This window comes from Nilaparvata lugens, chromosome 7 (assembly GCF_014356525.2).
Source record: "Nilaparvata lugens isolate BPH chromosome 7, ASM1435652v1, whole genome shotgun sequence".
In the NCBI taxonomy this organism is placed as follows: Eukaryota; Metazoa; Arthropoda; class Insecta; order Hemiptera; family Delphacidae; genus Nilaparvata; species Nilaparvata lugens.
This window is the reverse complement of record NC_052510.1, coordinates 51,964,953-51,983,866: the sequence shown is the minus strand read 5'-3', so window position 1 is coordinate 51,983,866 and position 18,914 is coordinate 51,964,953. Positions and strand designations below refer to the sequence as shown.

Genomic DNA, 18,914 nt, shown 5'->3' with positions numbered 1-18,914 from the left:
CAACCTGACGCCATCTGTTCTCTCTTCTCCACTTCGTTGACCACTATGTCTTTCCATCGTCCTCTTGGTCTCCTTCCTTCAATCCTCATCTCTTCCATTTTCTTTGGCAGCTGATCCTCTCCCATTCTCTTCACATGTCCAAACCAGCGTAGTCTCATGCGTTCTATCGTTCCCCTTATGCTTTCCAATTTCAGTTCTCTTCTTATCTCCTCATTCCTAACTCTGTCTCTACGTATCTCTCCCTTTATTGCCCAGAGGTACCTCATTTCTCCTGCTTATATTCTACTCCATTCTCTCTCATCGCCCATGTCTCAGCACCATACAACATGATAGGTACATAATACTTCTCATATAACATAATCTTTATATTTTCTGGTATTCTTCCATCCCAAATTAAATTCGAAATCGCTTTCAGAACTAATAACAAGCCTCGGATCCGGACTGGATGATCCTTCACATAATTATAAATAGCGATGCTCTCATTATTTGGATTTGAGAAATTCCATGATTCATGACAAGCTGATACTGACTGACTTCATGATTCCCATACAAAAATAATATATTTGTCAGCTCGTTGATACTCCTTCGAAATAATATATAACTATTTGGGCATACGGTACTAGAGTGGTCTGGATTTCAAACTCTTTATATTCATAACTCAGTTCTTCACAGAACATTATTTGAATAACTCGTATATCTATTGCAAAACCACGCACTGCTCACAGCTCATACTCCAATCAATCTGGCCACATCTCTATTAAAAGAAAAAAGTTCATAGAGCTGAAATTATTGCGCATTCATATGAAGAAACAACTATTTTCTCAAAAAGTGAGGCTTCCAACTGTAACGTCATTAAATAGTAATAGTAATAGTAATAGTAATAGTAATAGTAATAAGAATAAGGTAATGTCATTCAATTAGTAATGAGTAATGACAATAAGATAGAATCACTCAATAGTATTGAGACTTCATAACTATAGTGGGGTCCACGTTATAATGGCAGTGTTTGAATAGCAATGGTATTGCTATCCTTGTCTATCATTCAACAAAGCGGATAGCGCTATCTCTTTCTCGCTTTGCTCTGTTGTCAGATCGTCTTTTTACAATGTAGAATTAATATTTCATCTTTATTTATGAAAATGTATTATGAAGGTATTAAAAAATATAATTTCTTGCTAAATAGAATGCAATTTATTATTTTAAACGAGAATGAACACAAATAATATTACATCAATAAAACTGTATCAGCTATCTGATTGACAAGACAGAGGTTCGGAAACGTTGTTCTCCTATCTTTCACCACTGTCATTATAACGGGGACCTCACTATATTCAAATCAGTGATCGTTGAAAGATCAACCAATGTATCTCATCAATCTAGAAGACATAGGAGTGGATGTCGTTGCAAGTAAGACCGACCTATGGCACAGGTGAACTATGATTTACATTAACGTCATGCTATTGGTTTCCCGGTGAAACAGTGACTGCTTGAGGTTAGTTCTTCCAATTATCAGTTATGATCTAGAAAAGCACTTTTCAGTGGCTTGTAACTCATCTAAAGCTCTACTCTCATCAATATCTCTGCCATTATCCTACATATCCGATCAAACCATTTTTCCACTCAAAGCTCAGGAACTATCTAGGGATCATCTATCTATACTATAATAAAGAACTGACTTATGATAAATAACTATGATAAAGAATAATAATAATATCGTGTGACCTGGCTGGCTCAGGTAAAGAAAGGAACTGGCTTATACACGTACGGGATAGGAAAATTATGTTTGACTCTTCATCACGTCTGAACTACTGGACTGATCAACTTGAAATTCTACCTATAGATTCTTGATTAACTGAGGATGGTTATAGGCCTATTTTCAATTCTTCAAGATTTCATTACGTCAAGTTTTCAGTTTGTGAAGTTTTAAAATAGACCCTTGCTGAGCACGGGTTACCTGCTAGAACTTGTTAAGAACTGTATGAATTCTATATTCGGATTTTTTTTACTTGCAGCCTTATCCAAGACGGGTCGGCGGACGTGAACTCCCAATGCCGGATGAACGGAGCCACGCCAATCATAGTGGCCACAGCATGGGGACACTCCAAGTTGGTGCAAGAGCTGGCCACCCTCGGAGCAGACGTCATGATCAGAGATTTCAAGAACAGAACAGCTGTTCACATAGCAGCTGCAAGTGGCTTCCTTGCCATACTGAAGATCCTTCTCGATGGAAGCAACGACAATGGAAAAAAGGAGCAACTGGAGTTGCTTGTGAATATGCCAATCACGGGCAAAGTGAATGACTTGAAGACGTGCAGTTTTGATTCGTGGGTGCACAAGCATGCCGAGCTACTTCCTCCACAGGTTGGTGCATTGATTAATTAAATAATTTTAATTGATTTTTTGAATGAAATATGAGCCTATACATTCAGCATAGGTTTCATTCATAGAGCGATTGGTTTATCAGCTTTGTTTTTCCAAGATGATTTTCGTATGACAATAATAGAGTAGAATATTATTATCACAGACAAAATTCTATTGACTGAGTTGAAAATTTATAGAGCTGAAATTTTGCATTTAACAAAATTATATTTGAATATGGTTCACGTACATCGATTTATGTATTCTGAACTTCATAAAAAGTCACGTGGAACTTATCATAAATAGCCAGTAATCTACAGACACTAGTAGTTCTGTGAACAGTAGACCTCACGCAGTATTCTCATCCATAAGTACCTGATTGAAACTATAGACCTTATGGAAATAAAGCAATAGACTGGCTTCTCCACACATCTGTGTGATCACTTGTCAACTGATTTATGATGAATAATTCTATAGTCTAATTATCACTCTAATATTGGCGTATGAAGGAGGCTCGTTTTTCCTTTCATATTATACTTGAAATGCAAAATTTCCAAAAACTTTGTATATACGTCGACGCGCAATTAAAAAAAGAACATACCTGTCAAATTTCATGAGAATCTATTACCGCGTTTCGCCGTAAATGCGCAACATATAAACATATAAACATTTAAACATTCAAACATTTAAACATTAAGAGAAATACCAAACCTCCAACTTGGATCTTAGAACTCACTTCGCTCGGTCAATAAATGAATTAAGATTTTGGATTGCAGTGTCAACAACTAATCAATCATTATCTCCTCCTATCGATCTTCACTGAAGAATAGTGAACCAAATTAAATAAGTCAAACTTCTATAAAAGTAAGGCTCACCATGACTTTAATTCACAAAAATCGAATTATTGATTCCAAATAAAATGTCAGTCAGGAATAGAAATTCAAAAGCTTCTTTTTTTCTTGTAGTTTCTTTTACTAGGCTGAAGAAGGACGAAGAATTTATGTATGGCTATAATGAGATGCTTTGAGGTAGGCTCACATATGACAAACCTAATAGGCTCATTCGTCTTTGGACTCTACTGCCGTAGAATAAAAGTCATAGCTGATGGGAGGAATACTCTAATAAATATTCCTGAATCACTCAATCATATTCTTTTCTGTTTTCTGTTTCCGTAACCTTCTAGGATAGTGATGAAATAACAAGTACAGCAAATTTCTTACTCACTTCCCTATCCACACTTATCATTAGAATTAAGGATGAGGATGAAAAGAGAAAAAAACAATCAGTCATGATTCAAAATACAGAATCAACAGTGTTTTCCCGTTGTTGTAGAAAAAAACTCTCAACTTTCACTTGAAATACCATTTATAGTCATAGGCCTACGTGTGTGAATCCTAGTTCGTCTCTCAAATTGACAATAAATATTGTTCCATCAGACAAATAATTCACACCTTTGGAAAAGTTAAACTAGAATTCTATTCTTCCTAAAGAATATGTTCTATGATTTTTAAATATTTATACAATTACAAAAAATAAATGGATAGCGACCTTCCGATTGAATACATGCTTTCAAAAGGTGATTGAGGCTACTTATTGCTTCCTATGAAATACTTATAACATTACCTACCTATATTGCGTTGTTCGTGAAATGATTAGGATATTCCATCGTATGGCTTTCTTGTGGAACATTTGTTACAACTATATTGAATCATGACCGATTGCTTTATTTTCTGTCTTCTCTTCCTCATCTTATTCTATTTTTTCCTGTGAAGTTTTTGCTTCAAACAGTTCTTCTATCGATTTTATTATTTATTTACTGTATTCTTTTTTATATAATAGAGTTACTATTCTTGTACAGTTCTTGTCCGATTTGGATGAAATTTGGCATACAAGTTCTTTGAAACAAGGCGCAGAAACGTATGTGTAACGATTTTTGATGAAACCTCCGGTTCTAATATAAATTGAATATAAATTGTGCCGCTCTAAAATGTAAAATGTGCTGCATTGAATGAATGGTATCGTTGGAATGCTATCGATAGAGGACAAGAGTTGTCAGCGGTGAACCTTGAAACGTCTGAGCCGCTCCAAATCATACTGTATTTATTAAGTGGAGAAAACTTCTCACTTGATTGCACCCATTTCTTCTCCCCTTTTCAACACGATATTTCCCTGTTTCATAGATGTATAGTTTCTAGACCTACTGAACCTGCCGGAGACATCACAGCAACACAGCTTAGTTAGCTCTTGTTTTCGTTTTAGTATCGGAATCTTTTTTTACGAGATCGGAAACCGACTTGTGAGCATAAACATATTGCATAGGCATAACAAGCCGCCATAACATTGAATCCACTTTTCATGAAAAACATTATTAGCAACCTCCTGTCATTGTCACCAACAAACCAATCTTATTTAGAATCATTTTCCGTCTCACTATCGTCTGTGAGACGATTCATCGTCTAAATTGCCTACTGCATATTCCATTTTTCTGTCAGTTGACCAATTTCTTATAATTAATTGTTAGAAAATTTGTAATATTGTAAATATGGGGACGATATGAAGTTATCTCCTTGAGAGACATTTTTATAAGTCCGGTGTCCCTGGAAGCAATTTCTTAAGCACTTTCAATGGACAAAATAATAGATGACATGGATAAATCTTCACAATATACTGTACTTTCTTAATGGCCCTTCTCATTAGTTTGAAAGTTGTAGGCTATTCATGAGCGAGGTCTACTGTTCGCAGAACTACTAGTATCTGGGTATAACCTGACGATGGTGTGATCACCGAAACTAGTAGTTACAATTTGTTTTCTTGTTTTATTATTTTATTAATTTTAAATGGGACTATAACTCTATTTCATAAATACAAGAAATTAGCCCTGAATTCATACATTTTGAAAAATATTGAATTACTGTATTATATTCATAGATAGATTTGAATTCGCCTTTCAACAGATGCCCGAATTGCAGAGCGGCATTACACCCCTACATGCAGCATCCCAGTGGTCGAGAAGTCGTTGCGTTAAATTTCTGCTGACCAATGGAGCTGATCCTGGACTCTTAGATGACAGGGGCCTGTCACCCTTAGATGTGGCTGGAGAGAAGAAAGTTATCTCTCAAAGTCCAGGCATCCAATACGACTCATCAAAAAACTCCTTCGATAATTTGACTTTAGGTGCGAGAGCTTTTACAATAGCTGGAAAGATGCCTTTGTTTTCTGATAGTTCAAAAAGTGATCTGTCCGATGAAAGTAGTAACAGTGACAGTGAAACTAATGATGGAAAGTCTTCTAGTGTCTTGAGAAAGATGTACATTCCGCCAATTATAGAAGAACACGACAAAGGAGGTGCCAACATTGAGTGAGTTGAGTCTGATACGGTGCTGTTTCCACAAGTGCGATACGATTCGCATTTTAACATTCCCAAAAATTTCATGATGACACCAGTAGATACTAGATCGGCTCTCAAAACCAATTTATTGCATTGTTATGAGTGATTAGTGTCGTATCTGATGTGAGTTGCTTATCGAATCGCGCTTGTGAGAACCGCGCCTCAAATTCACATTAATCCATTTCAAGTCTAACCTTGACAATAATTTCATTATTACAAGTACAAGAGAGACTACAAGCACTACGCCCAAATCAATCTCCAATACTTTTTACAATCAAATCGACCATGTAACTGAAAGATAACTTCAGCAATATAGTGCATGCAACTCACAGAAGTTAGCACAAATACTAACGCCAAATTATGATTTCCAATTTTATTCATTAATCTAATTTATTCTTTCCATTTATATCAAAAACTCTTCAAAAAGGGTAGTCTACTATGATGTTATTTTAATAAATAAAAAATGAGAAGCCCTGAATACATACATTTTTAAATTATATTATCTTTCATAGCTCTTGAAGCAAATTGAGCATTATCACGAATGCAATGAAGCCTATCAAGGTTTTTCATGTACATATCCAGTTCTCCATATTAGTTGGTATATTAATAAACACTATCAATCTATTACAAAATACTTGTTTACAAAGCTTATCATTGAACAAATATATTGATTATGCAGTAGGAGTCCACTATTCAATACAGTGACCTTTGTTGTCTTCAACAGGACTACAGGAGATGTCATACAACTGCTCTTTGAAAAATGGAGAAAATCAATAGAAAACCTGCCTGAAATGAGTGGCGAAAATAATTTAAGAATTCGTATAAGAAGAGAAGGCGACATAAAAAAGCCAGTTACATGTCTTCATACAGTTGTGATATCAGGAAATATTGAGCTACTAAAGAGCTTGTCATTAAAAAATGATGAATTTGAGGTAAACCTGAGCGCTTTTGATAAGGATGGGTTTACACCTCTTCACCGAGCTGTTATTATGAGGCGCTTAGATATTGTAACTACAATTCTTGAAAATGGCATGCAGCATCTAATTAATATAAAGTGAGTATATTAATTATAAGTTTGTGAGATAATTTTAGTTTCAATAATATCATTTGACAATGATTTCAGTATCAGATGTGTGGATTTAGTTGTTGCGCAGAAATAATGCTGGGGCTAATTGTAGAGAGGTTCATTTAATTTTGTCTGGATTTAAAACTGCTTTGCACTTATAAATGAGTAACATTTTGAAAGAATACTTCAATCATACAGGAATTATTTACAAACTCTGTATTCAAATCAAGTATGATACATCTACTAACTTGTCAGTAGATGTTCTTCTAGGTGAGATCGCTCCATTTGAAACCAGATTTATAATGAATTATTATTTTGTATAAATTAGAATAGGAACCGTTTTGGGCGTTTAGGCTGTGGCACTTTTCTGTAAGTTGTGTAATTCTGAATCATTGAATCATTATCATACATCTTTTGTAAATATTATTGTAATTCTCATGTAATTCTCAATTATTCATAATAAAAATGAGCATTTAATGCATCAGAATAAAATGTAGACCACAATGAGCATTGGAACTGAATATGAAAATGCCACCTATTGAGGTGGAAGAAGAGATTGAATTACTATTTCTCTCGAACTGCACAGTTTTCTGTACGCCAATATCTATAAATCCAGAAATATTGTGTATGCAGACAGTTCAATTTATTCGAGTCACAGCTTCCTTATCATATTCATGCTTGGAACACTCATGAGTCATGAATTTCTTAGATCGGTATCACTATAGAAACTTTCGAACCTCGGTTATGTTAAGATGTGAAGTGATTTATTTTGTATTATTTTCGAAAATGTTATAGTGACCTGGTAGGAAGAACTCTCCTGTTCCTAGCCGTGGAAATAGAATGGATAGAAGGCATTGACTATTTTCTCAACAATGGTGCTGAATTGAGTCTGAGCTCACAGGATAATTCGAATGTTCTACATGTTGCTGCTCGACTAGGCAATGCAGATCTGCTATCAGAATTGGTGCAATTCGACACAGGTATAACTGTGAGTAGAAAACCTCATTCTACTAAATGAATTGATTTTATTCCCATAAATAAATTGAATGTAAAACACAGTCATGAGATTGATTGCATGAATTGAAACAGTCATTAATTATAATGAACATTGAAGCTCAGCTTATTCATTATTTAAATCAAGAATCACAGTCGAACACATTCTAGAGTCCAGTGAGCTGTAAAACGCAATTATTCTGTGTTATATTCAGTATCTGATAAAGCTGGAGATTGAAGGCATTTTAGTTGTTTATTTGTTCATTTTTTAAAATGATTTAAGCGGCAATATGGGCTATATGAGACAAGATATAAGAATTTCACTATACTTTCATGAACTAGGGTGATAACTTCTCAATCTATAAATAGATTACAATTGAATATTCAATATAGATGACAGTTTATACCTCATGAGCACATTCTATCTGTGTCGGTACAGCCGATTAGGCTACTGTTCCGATAAAGCAAAGTATGAAAACTGAAAGAGGGTCTATACTTTCTTGCTTCCTTCAAGTTGAACGAGATTGTTAGCAAGCTTGGAATCAAGTTGCATGAGTGGAGTAGTGAGTCAGTTATATTCATTTTCTTATACGGTAATTTGAATTCATTGTTGATTTTTTCTTTATAGCTGGTAAACTCGATAAACAACAAAAATCAGACACCCTTATGGAATGCAGTCAAGAAATCTTCAGCAGCCTGTGTCAGTCTGTTGCTGACAGCTGGAGCTCAAGTATCATTATCGCAACCAAATAATAAATCTCTGTTACATATGGCTGCTGAGAACTCATCTCCAGAGACATTGAGACTCCTGTTGGACTTTGGTGAGAGGACGATGGTGTCAGAAATGTTCGAAGGGATGACCCCTTTGCAATTGGCCTGCAGGAAAGGACTTGTTGATTGTGTGAGAGTGCTCATAGAGTATGGAGGTGATGTCAAACAGAAGACTGGTGTGGTTGGTGACTACTTGATTTCGAGAGGAACGTGCCTTCATTTGGCGGCAAGGTATGGACATTTGAAGGTTGTGGAGTTTCTGGTACAGTTTGACAGATCATTACTCAGCATCCCCAATGATGATAACTGGTACCCACTGCATGTGGCTGCAAGATCGGGAAAAGTTGATTGTGTCCATTTTATGATTGTTCATGGGGCTGATCTATCGAAGCAAGTGGTCGATCGAGCTGGGAACCCTAACACTGCCGTGGATCTCATAGCCTGCTTCATCCCTCAACCACACACTTTCTTCCAACGAATCTTCGATGAATCTATTGAGACAAATGGACACCCTACCAACCACATCCACTGCCAAATCAAGTACAAATACAATGTTCTGATACCTTCAGACAGGGAGAAAAGACAGCTCAAAGCTCTTGTTTCGCTGATCAACATAAATAATGATTATTTCCTGGAGAAGACACTTTTACACCCAATGATCGAAAGTTTTCTGTATCTGAAATGGCAAAGATTGAAAATATTTTTTATAGCAGTCGTCTTGTTGTATGTTACTTTTACTGTATCATTCACTGCTCTATCTGTTACAATGTTGGAGAGAGTTACGAATAATAATAATCAGAGCACCCAGCAAAATAATCCCATCATCAGTTTTGTCAAGGAATATGTTTCGAGTTCTCCTCTGGTCTCATCGGAATCAGTTGTTATGTTCAACAAATTACTGGCATTGGGTTCTCTACTGATAATTGGTCCAGTGGTGAGTATTCACCATAAATTATTAAATTAACTATAATTTACCATGAGTATCTGCTAGACTTACACCTAATGAATCAATAAACATTCAAAGCTATACGCTTTAATAATCGAGTTCTAAAAATATATGAATTGAAAATTTAGATGACATTTTTTCAAATTATTCTTTGAATGTCTTGATGAATTCCAATACGAATGATTATCATACTTCATTTTGCAAAAGCATGGGAAGAGGTCACCCTGATTCACCCTGGAAGAAGTCACCCCAACAGTTCTTGATTCATATTAGTAGTAAGCTTATTATTAAGAAGGATCCGAAACTATGGTACCATGGTTGGGTACCGAAACTGTGTAGAATTTGACGACATATGTGTGTTTTTATTTAATTATTCAAGAAGAGTTATTTTAGTAGAACAAGTCAGTTAGAAATTATTCCAAGTGAAAGTTTGTATGAAATGAACCGAGGATTAGAATCAGTCTATAAAACTAATGATTATTAAATCTTTTTTATGTTGCTTATTGAATAATCATGAAATATCGACAAGTATAATTAAGAGGCTCAGCGACATATCATAATGAATCATTTCAATGGGACTATTCCATTAATCAGGCCACAGTATCTGAATAATAGACATAATATTCGTATTTGCTTCACAGGAGATCTATCAAGCATTAACACTGCGACGTTGCTATTTCCTGAAAATTGAGTCATGGTTGAAAGCAACGATAATGGTTCTCACAGTTTGGACACTTGTGTTGGATTCTGACTCAGACATGCAAACTAGATCTTCGATTTCAGCAGTCATCATACTGTGCTCATGGTCTGAGCTGCTCTTCCTTCTGGCCTGTCTCCCAAATTGGGGCTTCAGCATTCTCATGTTCTGCAAAGTAGCTCAGAATGTGATAAAGGTAGGCATCATCATAATTTCCAAATTGCACTGGAAGACTCTTAATTTTGATGAGCGATACTGGATGATACTTTCTATTTTTGATAAGCTCCAGATAATATCCAGACATCAATTATTTAAAAGATGTGAGTGATACGAGTAATAATAATAATAATAATATAATAATAATAATATAATAATAATAATAATAATAATAATAATAATAATAATATAATAATAATAATAGACAATTTTATGTGCAATAGAACGGCTTAAGCCTTTGTATATTGCAGCTGTCAATGAAGATCAATTAATGTATCAATCATAGAGTATACAGGTATTATAGTACGTACAAAATTAATTATAGCTTGGAAGAACAGCGCGGCGCAGAGAAATTGAGGGAGATCAGCCAATTACAGTGATCAATAGAGGTAGGTAGATAGGATAGGTAGAAGCGCAGTTGGCAATTTGTCGATTACAGTCAGTCGTCTGACTGCTTTCAGATGGGAAACTTTGCATGTGTAGCATGAGCAAATGAACAGTCACTAGAAGTTGGAGAACGCTGGCCGGTTCAGAAACGGAACTTAGCGCCTCTGTATCCCTCCCGCTGTATGCTTTCTCTGATGCGCATGTTTGTCCCAAATCGAAAGTTATTTTGTACGGACTAAAGATGTAAAGATATTATTACTACTGACGGGTACTCATATATGATACATAATACTGGACGACATAAGCTAGTGACATACAATGATACATAATTTTTTATAGAAGATGTGAGTGAGACAAGTCTACAAGTATAGATGTGAAGATGTGATTACTACGGTACTGACATGTATTCATATAACAATGTCCATTATTTCAACATTCGAGTATCCTGAATTGTGTTCATATTTTTTATTGGTAGAGACATCATAATGGGTCATGTGATATGTTGTGTGATATGTGATACTCGTGATGTGTGAGCAACGGAATTCTGCGTGGGCTCCGAACCACTAATTGGAAAGTTAATTGCAATAAAACGTAAAAACTCTCTTATGTCATCAAAGTTATTTCGAAAAATTTTGTCAAAACCTTCAGTCTAGTAGCAAAAATGACACAAATCATATCTCTAATCATAAACTAATCATGATAATTAGAATAAGCCATGTTGAAGAAGTCAGTACAGATCAAAGTTAGAAGACAGATAGACGTCTACTAACGTTGAGTACAGATGGTACTTTTTGTGTAGTTGAGAAGTTGATATTGTGGTGATTATTCATATTGAATGAAAAAGACTAAGAAATTGTCAAAAAGTCAAATCAGTGGTTTTTTGACAATTTCTTAGTCTTTTTCATTCAAGATGGTACTTTAATGTGAGTATTCCATATACGAGGAGTTTAATACTGTAATAGCTGTTACAATAATATTTCAGGGGGCTGAAGGCTTTAAACCCTAATCTTCGAATGTTGTTCGCTACTCTTCTGCAATTCCCTCAAAGCATCGCACTTCATTATTTAATTTATTAATGCCGCAGGATAAACTGATGTGTCCACAATACGAGTATTTCATTAAACTTAATTATGTTATGCTACTTCTTCCTCATGCACTACTTGTATGCTATTTGCATTGTAAATAAATAAATAAATAAATAAATAAATAAATAAATAAATAAATAAATAAATAAATAAATAATATAAATAAATAAATAATAAATAAATAATAAATAAATAAATAAATAAATAAATAATAAATAAATAAATAAATAAATAAATAAATAAATAATAAATAAATAAATAAATAAATAATAAATAAATAAATAAAATAAATTAAATAAATAAATAAATAAATAAATAAATAAATAAATAAATAAATAAATAAATAATAAATAAATAAATAAATAAATAAATAAATAAATAAATAAATAATAAATAAATAAATAAATAAATAAATAAATAAATAATAAATAAATAAATAAATAAATGCTTAAAAAAATAAATGAACTTGATAATATTATGTTGTGCTATTCTTCCTCATTCACTACTTCTATGCTGGTTGCTATAGTGTGATGCACCTCAATCAGTTAGCATTGATTGCATCTGCATCTGGAGAGTTAGTATAGATGCTATTCATGAGGAGTAGGCCTACTGACAGTTTCAAGTGAATATCACTAGAGTGCTAGTGACACCTGATTCAATGGAGATAACATTTTTGTAATACCTCCTGTAGAGAAACAATAATTTGTAGCTAGAGCTGTTGTTTTAAAACAGGCAAGAATGTCTCAATTCAAGACATTGAAAATTCTATTTAAAATAGTTGATAAGCTGTTTAATATTTTCCTTGACAGAAATAGCTGATGAATTATTGAGGAAAAGCTAGTTGAAATACAGAGTCTATTTTTAGTAGACTACCTTTGTAGTAGTACTTTTAAAGTGGGACAAAGACGTTTTTTTTGCATCTAGCTTTCAACTTGGCTTCAACAGCTTTCAACTAGCCTTGAAATAACAGCGGACTTGAAGTTTTTCATTATTGTTGAAAATTTTTATTTTTCTTCAGAATCTTGGAAAAAATCATATCTATAGTGATGTCCACGTTATAATGGCAGTGGAGAAAGATAGTGGAAAAACGTTGCCAAACCTCTGTCTTGTCAATGCCTTCTATAGACGGTAGCTGATACAGGTCTATTGATGTAATATTAACTGTTCATTCTCGTTTAAAATAATCAATTATATTTTAATAAGCAAGAGATTATATTTTTCAATAATTTTATAATGAATTTTCATAATCAAGATAATATATTTTGTTAATAAATTATATTTCTACATTGTTAAAAACCGATCTGGCAACAGAGCGAAGCGAGAAAGAGTGATAGCGCTATCCGCTCTGTTGAACGATAGACAAGGATAGCAATAGAATAATCAAACACTGTCATTATGGCGTGAACCTCACTATAGCATTGGAGGTGTTCTCATGAACTAGCTAATTATTGTACTAGCTGTAGCCTACTCAGTTGAATTTTAAATATGAAAAATTATTAACGTTCATTCTTCTATTTTTAGGTGCTGGTCACCTTCTCCTGCCTTATAGTTGGCTTCAGCTTTGCTTTCATGGTATTATTTCAATCCTCAGAGCCGTTCGTGTCATTTTGGCTCTCATTTTTGAAGGTCATGGTGATGATGACTGAGTACGACTACGGTGACTTGTTCAGTGCGAGAGAAGGACAGGACTATTTAGCGAGAACTATATTCCTGGTTTTCCTCATACTAGTGTCTATTGTTATGATGAACCTCATGGTGGGCATAGCTGTTAGTGATATAGCATTACTTGAGGATCAAGGAAGAGTTAGTAGAATAATTAAGCATATTGACTTTTTAGATTTGCTCGAAGAGTTAGTTTACAATGATGTGTTTCTGAAAATAATGCCCAAAAGAGCAGGAAGGAGCCTCAAAAGTATGCGTGCGGCTCCTTCGTATTTCACATTCAAAATTAGACCGCTGAGAAACAGCAGAAGCATTCTTCCTCTAAGTCTTCATCAATCAATGATTAATAAAGTTGATGAGCTTTACAAAAACAACTACAACTACAACTCATGTCCAGAAACATCCATGAATGTATCATGTAAAAATGATCTTAGAACTGAAAAGCCGGTTGATTCCATCTGCGAACACTGTAAATCAAACGTATCCGAATCCAAATTACAATGTATTCTTGAAGAAATTGCTAAATTGAAAGATGAATTGCAGTCAATGAAGGATCAGTCATTGGCTCATTGATGTGATAATAATGAATTGATGTTTCACGCTATCAAAATCGCAGATTTTCTTGAATGACTCTTCAAAACCGATTTGATTCCTTCCTTGTCACATTTTCAATTCATTTCATATTCTGATGCATTAAATAATGATTGAAGAAATTAATGACTTGAGTGACAATTTTATTATCATTCATGAACTCTTTATAATCCATGATGTGCAAAGTTATGATGCACATGATTATAGAGTTGAGAACCAATAAATGAGAACCTCTATCGTACAAACACATTATTGAAAGTGACGTGATTCATGTAATTCTAAAGTTGTTTCCAGCTTGTAACCAACTGTGATCCAACTGTTCATAACATGCTAACTGTGATGTGAACAAACTAAGTTGGAAACGAATGTAGAGATTAAACTATAGTGAGTTATACTAATGTATATTTTTTATCTTTGTATTTGAACTTTAAATAAATTGTCTGCCATTTTCTTGTTTCAAAAGAAAACTGTCAGTACTTCTAATTATTTTGAAGACAAAATGATCAAGAATCAATATTCTATTGAATTTTGATAGTGAGAGCTATTTGAATGGAAATCTGAAAAAATGCTTCAGGAAAATTAATGATAAACTGGTGAATATTAAATTTCTTAACTCTTAGCCAAGTCATTCAAGTGTGATCTGTGTGTATTGGGTTTATACTTTCCAGTCTCTCCTAGAATACATAAATAAATAATAGCCCTTTCATTGCATTCTAAATCGTTGAATACTCCACTCAGCATATCAATAACATGAAATTAATGCGGGCGGAGTGGCTGAATTAGTAGTCCACACCTCCAAAACAAAGGAGCTGTCTGATTGGCCAATGGGTTGATCAATCGTCATTTGACCTTCACAGTTCACTACCAATAGGAAGCAAGCAGCTCGACAACGTTACATGCAAATCTTTGTCCAATGAGACTGCTCGTTGAATTTGGGGCATGGCTTACCCGTTAGCAAAGCCACTTCCATATTTTTGGTGTCATGAGTTCTGCCTTTCTCGTTTCAATTATTATTTTCTCCAATTCTCAAATAAAAGTGTAATCAAACTAGTATAATCTTTGAAAAATTACAATATTTCTTAAGCTGCTATAGTTTTCCAATCTAATATGAATTTCGGAGATTAACTCTAGCTAGTCGGGGCGGAAAGTTAGTAATTCCGGCTCCGAACAAGCTATAATTAAATCAAAAGTTATCACATCATGTTGGAAGAAGAATCCATGGATTCCTAAACCGATATGTTTAGAATATTGTTAGAATATATGTTGTATATATGTTAGAATATATGTTTAGAATAAGCTATAATGAAATCAAAAGTTATTACATCATGTTGGAAGAAGAATCCATGGATTCCTAAACCGATATGTTTAGAATCTAGGTCTACTTCTTACACAATCAAAAAAATAAACAAACTTTCCAGCATTTTTTCAACAATATTCAATTACCGTATATAAAATGACAAGAACTTGTTATGAAAGGTTTTGGAAATTATATTGATAATATCGTATCAATATACTTGTAATTTCATAACAAATACATGTAATTTGAAATAATTGAATATTGTTGAAAAAATGCTGGAAAGTTTGTTTATCTATTTGTTTGTATAAGAAGTTATCTTACTATCTTGGTCTACTTTTTCAACACGTGATTTCCTCTATCTTCTACAAAAGCTTTTTCGTTACTCGGAATGATGCAAAATTCCTGTAATGGGAGTCTGGAATAGCTAAAGAATGTATAGTTTTCTATGCTACTCTGATTGATATCTTCATAATTTCATGTTTCCTGAATTCGAGAACAGTTGATTCCTTACAATACATGAGTAGTTTGTCAGTTGTTATAACATTCATGTTCTCTCTATTAATTATTAATGATCTCATAACAGACGAGAGGTTGTACTGGAAGCTGGCTTATAGTGGGTATTAACAATGCCCTGGACACTAATTCAACAGTGCATAGAGGTATAATTACTCCCCAAGTGATATGCTATTCCACCCAATAACAGCGTCTCATCCTCCTAGCGTCAAGGATATCAGGTAACATGAGATCCTTCAAACTCAATGTTCATCACTTATCCCTTTGCTACACGAATCTTCTTCATGGTCTCAGTATGCAACGAATAGTATTGTATTTAATTATAGTTCATCACTTTAAATGAAAATTTTTGTTTCAACTGATTGGAATAGAAGAGAATAAAATAAATAAATAGGATAGATTTCTGAAATTTTTTTGCAATTTACTGTGATGACAGTACAGTCCCAATACAACAAAATAATCAGTAGAATAGGATAGTATGTGGAAACGGTAATACTAGACCTTTTAATTTTATAGTAATTATAAATTTTCGACAAAATTAGCTTATAGCTGATTTCTTTGAAAAAAAATTATTCAATAAATGTAAGACTGTTGAAAGTCGCTGTGGTAAATTTATAGATTAATTATTCTATGACTCTCCTATATTGAAAACAGATTTGTCTGTAATTGGGTTACAAAATGGATGATGATAACTGTTAATATCGAAGGTATGAATCTTTTTCGCCTGGATTGTGAATTACTACGTGTGTTCCCGACACACATTTTTGTGTACTGTCATACATAACTAAGGATATAATTATTATAAAGCAATACTGCTATTATTATATATTGTTCTATTTAGAGTTCAGAGCAGAGAGAAAGGTAATATGAATTAGACTCCAAAGCATTTTTTATTCCATGAACAATTTATATTATCTATTTGCAAAAAATAGGATAGGAAGAGACGACTTGTCTGCTGAGCATGTTTTGCAAAAACGGAGCGCGAAGCGCGGAGGCTGCTAACCCACCCTACTGGGGGTGCAGGGGGCGAAGCCCCCTGCCGGGAACGAAGCGCGAGTCAAAAGGTACAGCTATGAAGGAAATGCCTTCTGATCTTCGAAGGCCTGTATGTTCTTTTTTTGGCTCAATAAAATGAATTTGAATTCGAATTTGATTATCACTCTTTTGAATTTTTATCCTTACATAAATGAATTATTAGGATGATTTGACAGATATAACTGCCACACCCACACTACAACAGTTCTGCATGATACAGATTCAATAGAATTGCAAGTCATGCTCATTGGAACATAGTGTTTCTTGTTTCTGTTTCAATTATTAGTTGATTGAACATCTAATCATTGATCAATGATTAGTTATTCAACAAGTTCCATATCCTTCTCTGATTCACTTGTAAACGATTACTACTTTTATTAATCCTCGTGTGATTTTTAATTTGTCTGAGATTCTTGTGTGTAGGCTGATGGTAATTTTCTTGTATTGCCTGCCAACGAAACAAGAGAACGTTGTTTGTGTAGAAAACGTGTAAGGTGAAGAAAGTGTTCCCCAGAGAGAAATAATGTGAAAGTAGTTCTGTAGTGCTGGAATAAGAAAGCAGGGTCGGTTTCTCTTAGTACTGAAAAAACTTTTAAATGTAAGGGACGCCTAAAACAGCTTGTTATTTTCTTGATAGAGTTCAGCCAGAAAGGGATAGCATGAAGTTTGGACACAAGCAGTACGGAAAAGACGAATTAGGATGGAAAGAACTAGAGAATGAAGAGTTAGGGTATTTTTATTTTCTCGCAATCGTTGCCTCAAAAACTGTACGGTAGCTTTGCAGTAGCTTCCTGACAGCAACTTTCCTAGAAATGACAAAAGAATTGTATTGATATGAAATAGAATTTTAGCTATAATTAATGTGTCCAAGCAGTGAGATAAAATTTATTCCATCAAAGGAGTTCTTAACGTATCATAATATTGCTGTATTCATTTTACAGAATGGGGTATAATAGCTTCTGCTTCATTCTGTGTTGAGCAATCACGAGTGAGTTCAAATTCGGGAGATAAGAATTTGTTGGATTATCATCAATAATAGGCAACTCGAATATTAAATAGTTTCACATATCAAATCAAAGCTACTATTAGTATTGTACTTTACACCAAGTGAATTCTCGTGATAGTTATCACTGATCTCGATTATTGCGAATCAACGCCAGAGTTCTGAGTGGCACTGAGTGAAGATTGTTTTTCTGAAGGTATATTTTCTACGAAATCATCTCTCAGATTAGCCCGTATTTTCAATTTCGTCACATGTAAGAACCTCATATTTTTTATATTGCTTATTATTATCTCTTCCTAGATTCTGAAGCCAGCATGGTGACTATTCTCTTCTCTTGTAATGCTCCAAGGGAAATATATTGAAAGTACCCTCCTATTTAATAGGAAATACCATTATAATAAATCAATCTTAATAGTATAATCCTGTAGCTATAACCAGAGACAAGAAATATAGGTGTTTTGTTTTAGTTTGTGTTTGAGGAGTAAAGCCGTTTGTATTCTCTCTTGTCCTGTTATTGTTCCATCTGTTACGATCTGCAAAGACAGCAACAAAAGTTAGTATCAGCAACAGAAAATTTTACATTTATACATTAAAACAGTAAAAACACCAATATGTTACACCAATATAGGTGTTTTGTTATTGTTTTACTCTATATAAACTTACGCTTATCCTTTATCTATGCTTTAATAGTTTTCTCTGTATATATATATGTAGAGGAGTAAATGTAATATGCATATGACTGTGTATGTGCACTCGTTAGGCAGTTTGTTAGAATGCAAAAAAGACTCTCCACCAATCGGAAACAAAAAGCGAACTCTCAAAGTATAATAGTATACAGAAATCATACTATATCGGAAATTGAACATTGTGGTAAGGAGAAATAAACAAATTTCTTGCTTTTGTGTT

At 33.9% G+C, this 18,914-nt stretch overlaps 1 protein-coding gene across 1 annotated transcript; it reads left to right on the top strand.

The window, feature by feature from the left end:
• The first annotated feature begins 2,016 nt into the window (after positions 1 to 2,016).
• Positions 2,017 to 14,627, top strand: LOC111058501 (transient receptor potential channel pyrexia). Its single transcript, XM_039433062.1, has 7 exons — positions 2,017 to 2,361; positions 5,313 to 5,716; positions 6,471 to 6,800; positions 7,608 to 7,800; positions 8,434 to 9,510; positions 10,164 to 10,415; positions 13,429 to 14,627. Exons 1-7 carry the CDS (start codon positions 2,056 to 2,058, stop codon positions 14,140 to 14,142), a joined length of 3,276 nt encoding a protein of 1,091 aa, XP_039288996.1. The 5' UTR covers positions 2,017 to 2,055; the 3' UTR covers positions 14,143 to 14,627.
• Positions 14,628 to 18,914: the final 4,287 nt, after the last annotated feature.

Coding starts and splice junctions, on each gene's coding strand:
- LOC111058501 (XM_039433062.1), top strand. CDS start 2,056: ATGAACGGAGCCACGCCAATCATAGTGGCCACAGCATGGGGACACTCC. Junction 6,801..7,607: donor CAGCATCTAATTAATATAAA/GTGAGTATATTA, acceptor AAAATGTTATAG/TGACCTGGTAGGAAGAACTC. Junction 10,416..13,428: donor TAGCTCAGAATGTGATAAAG/GTAGGCATCATC, acceptor TTCTATTTTTAG/GTGCTGGTCACCTTCTCCTG.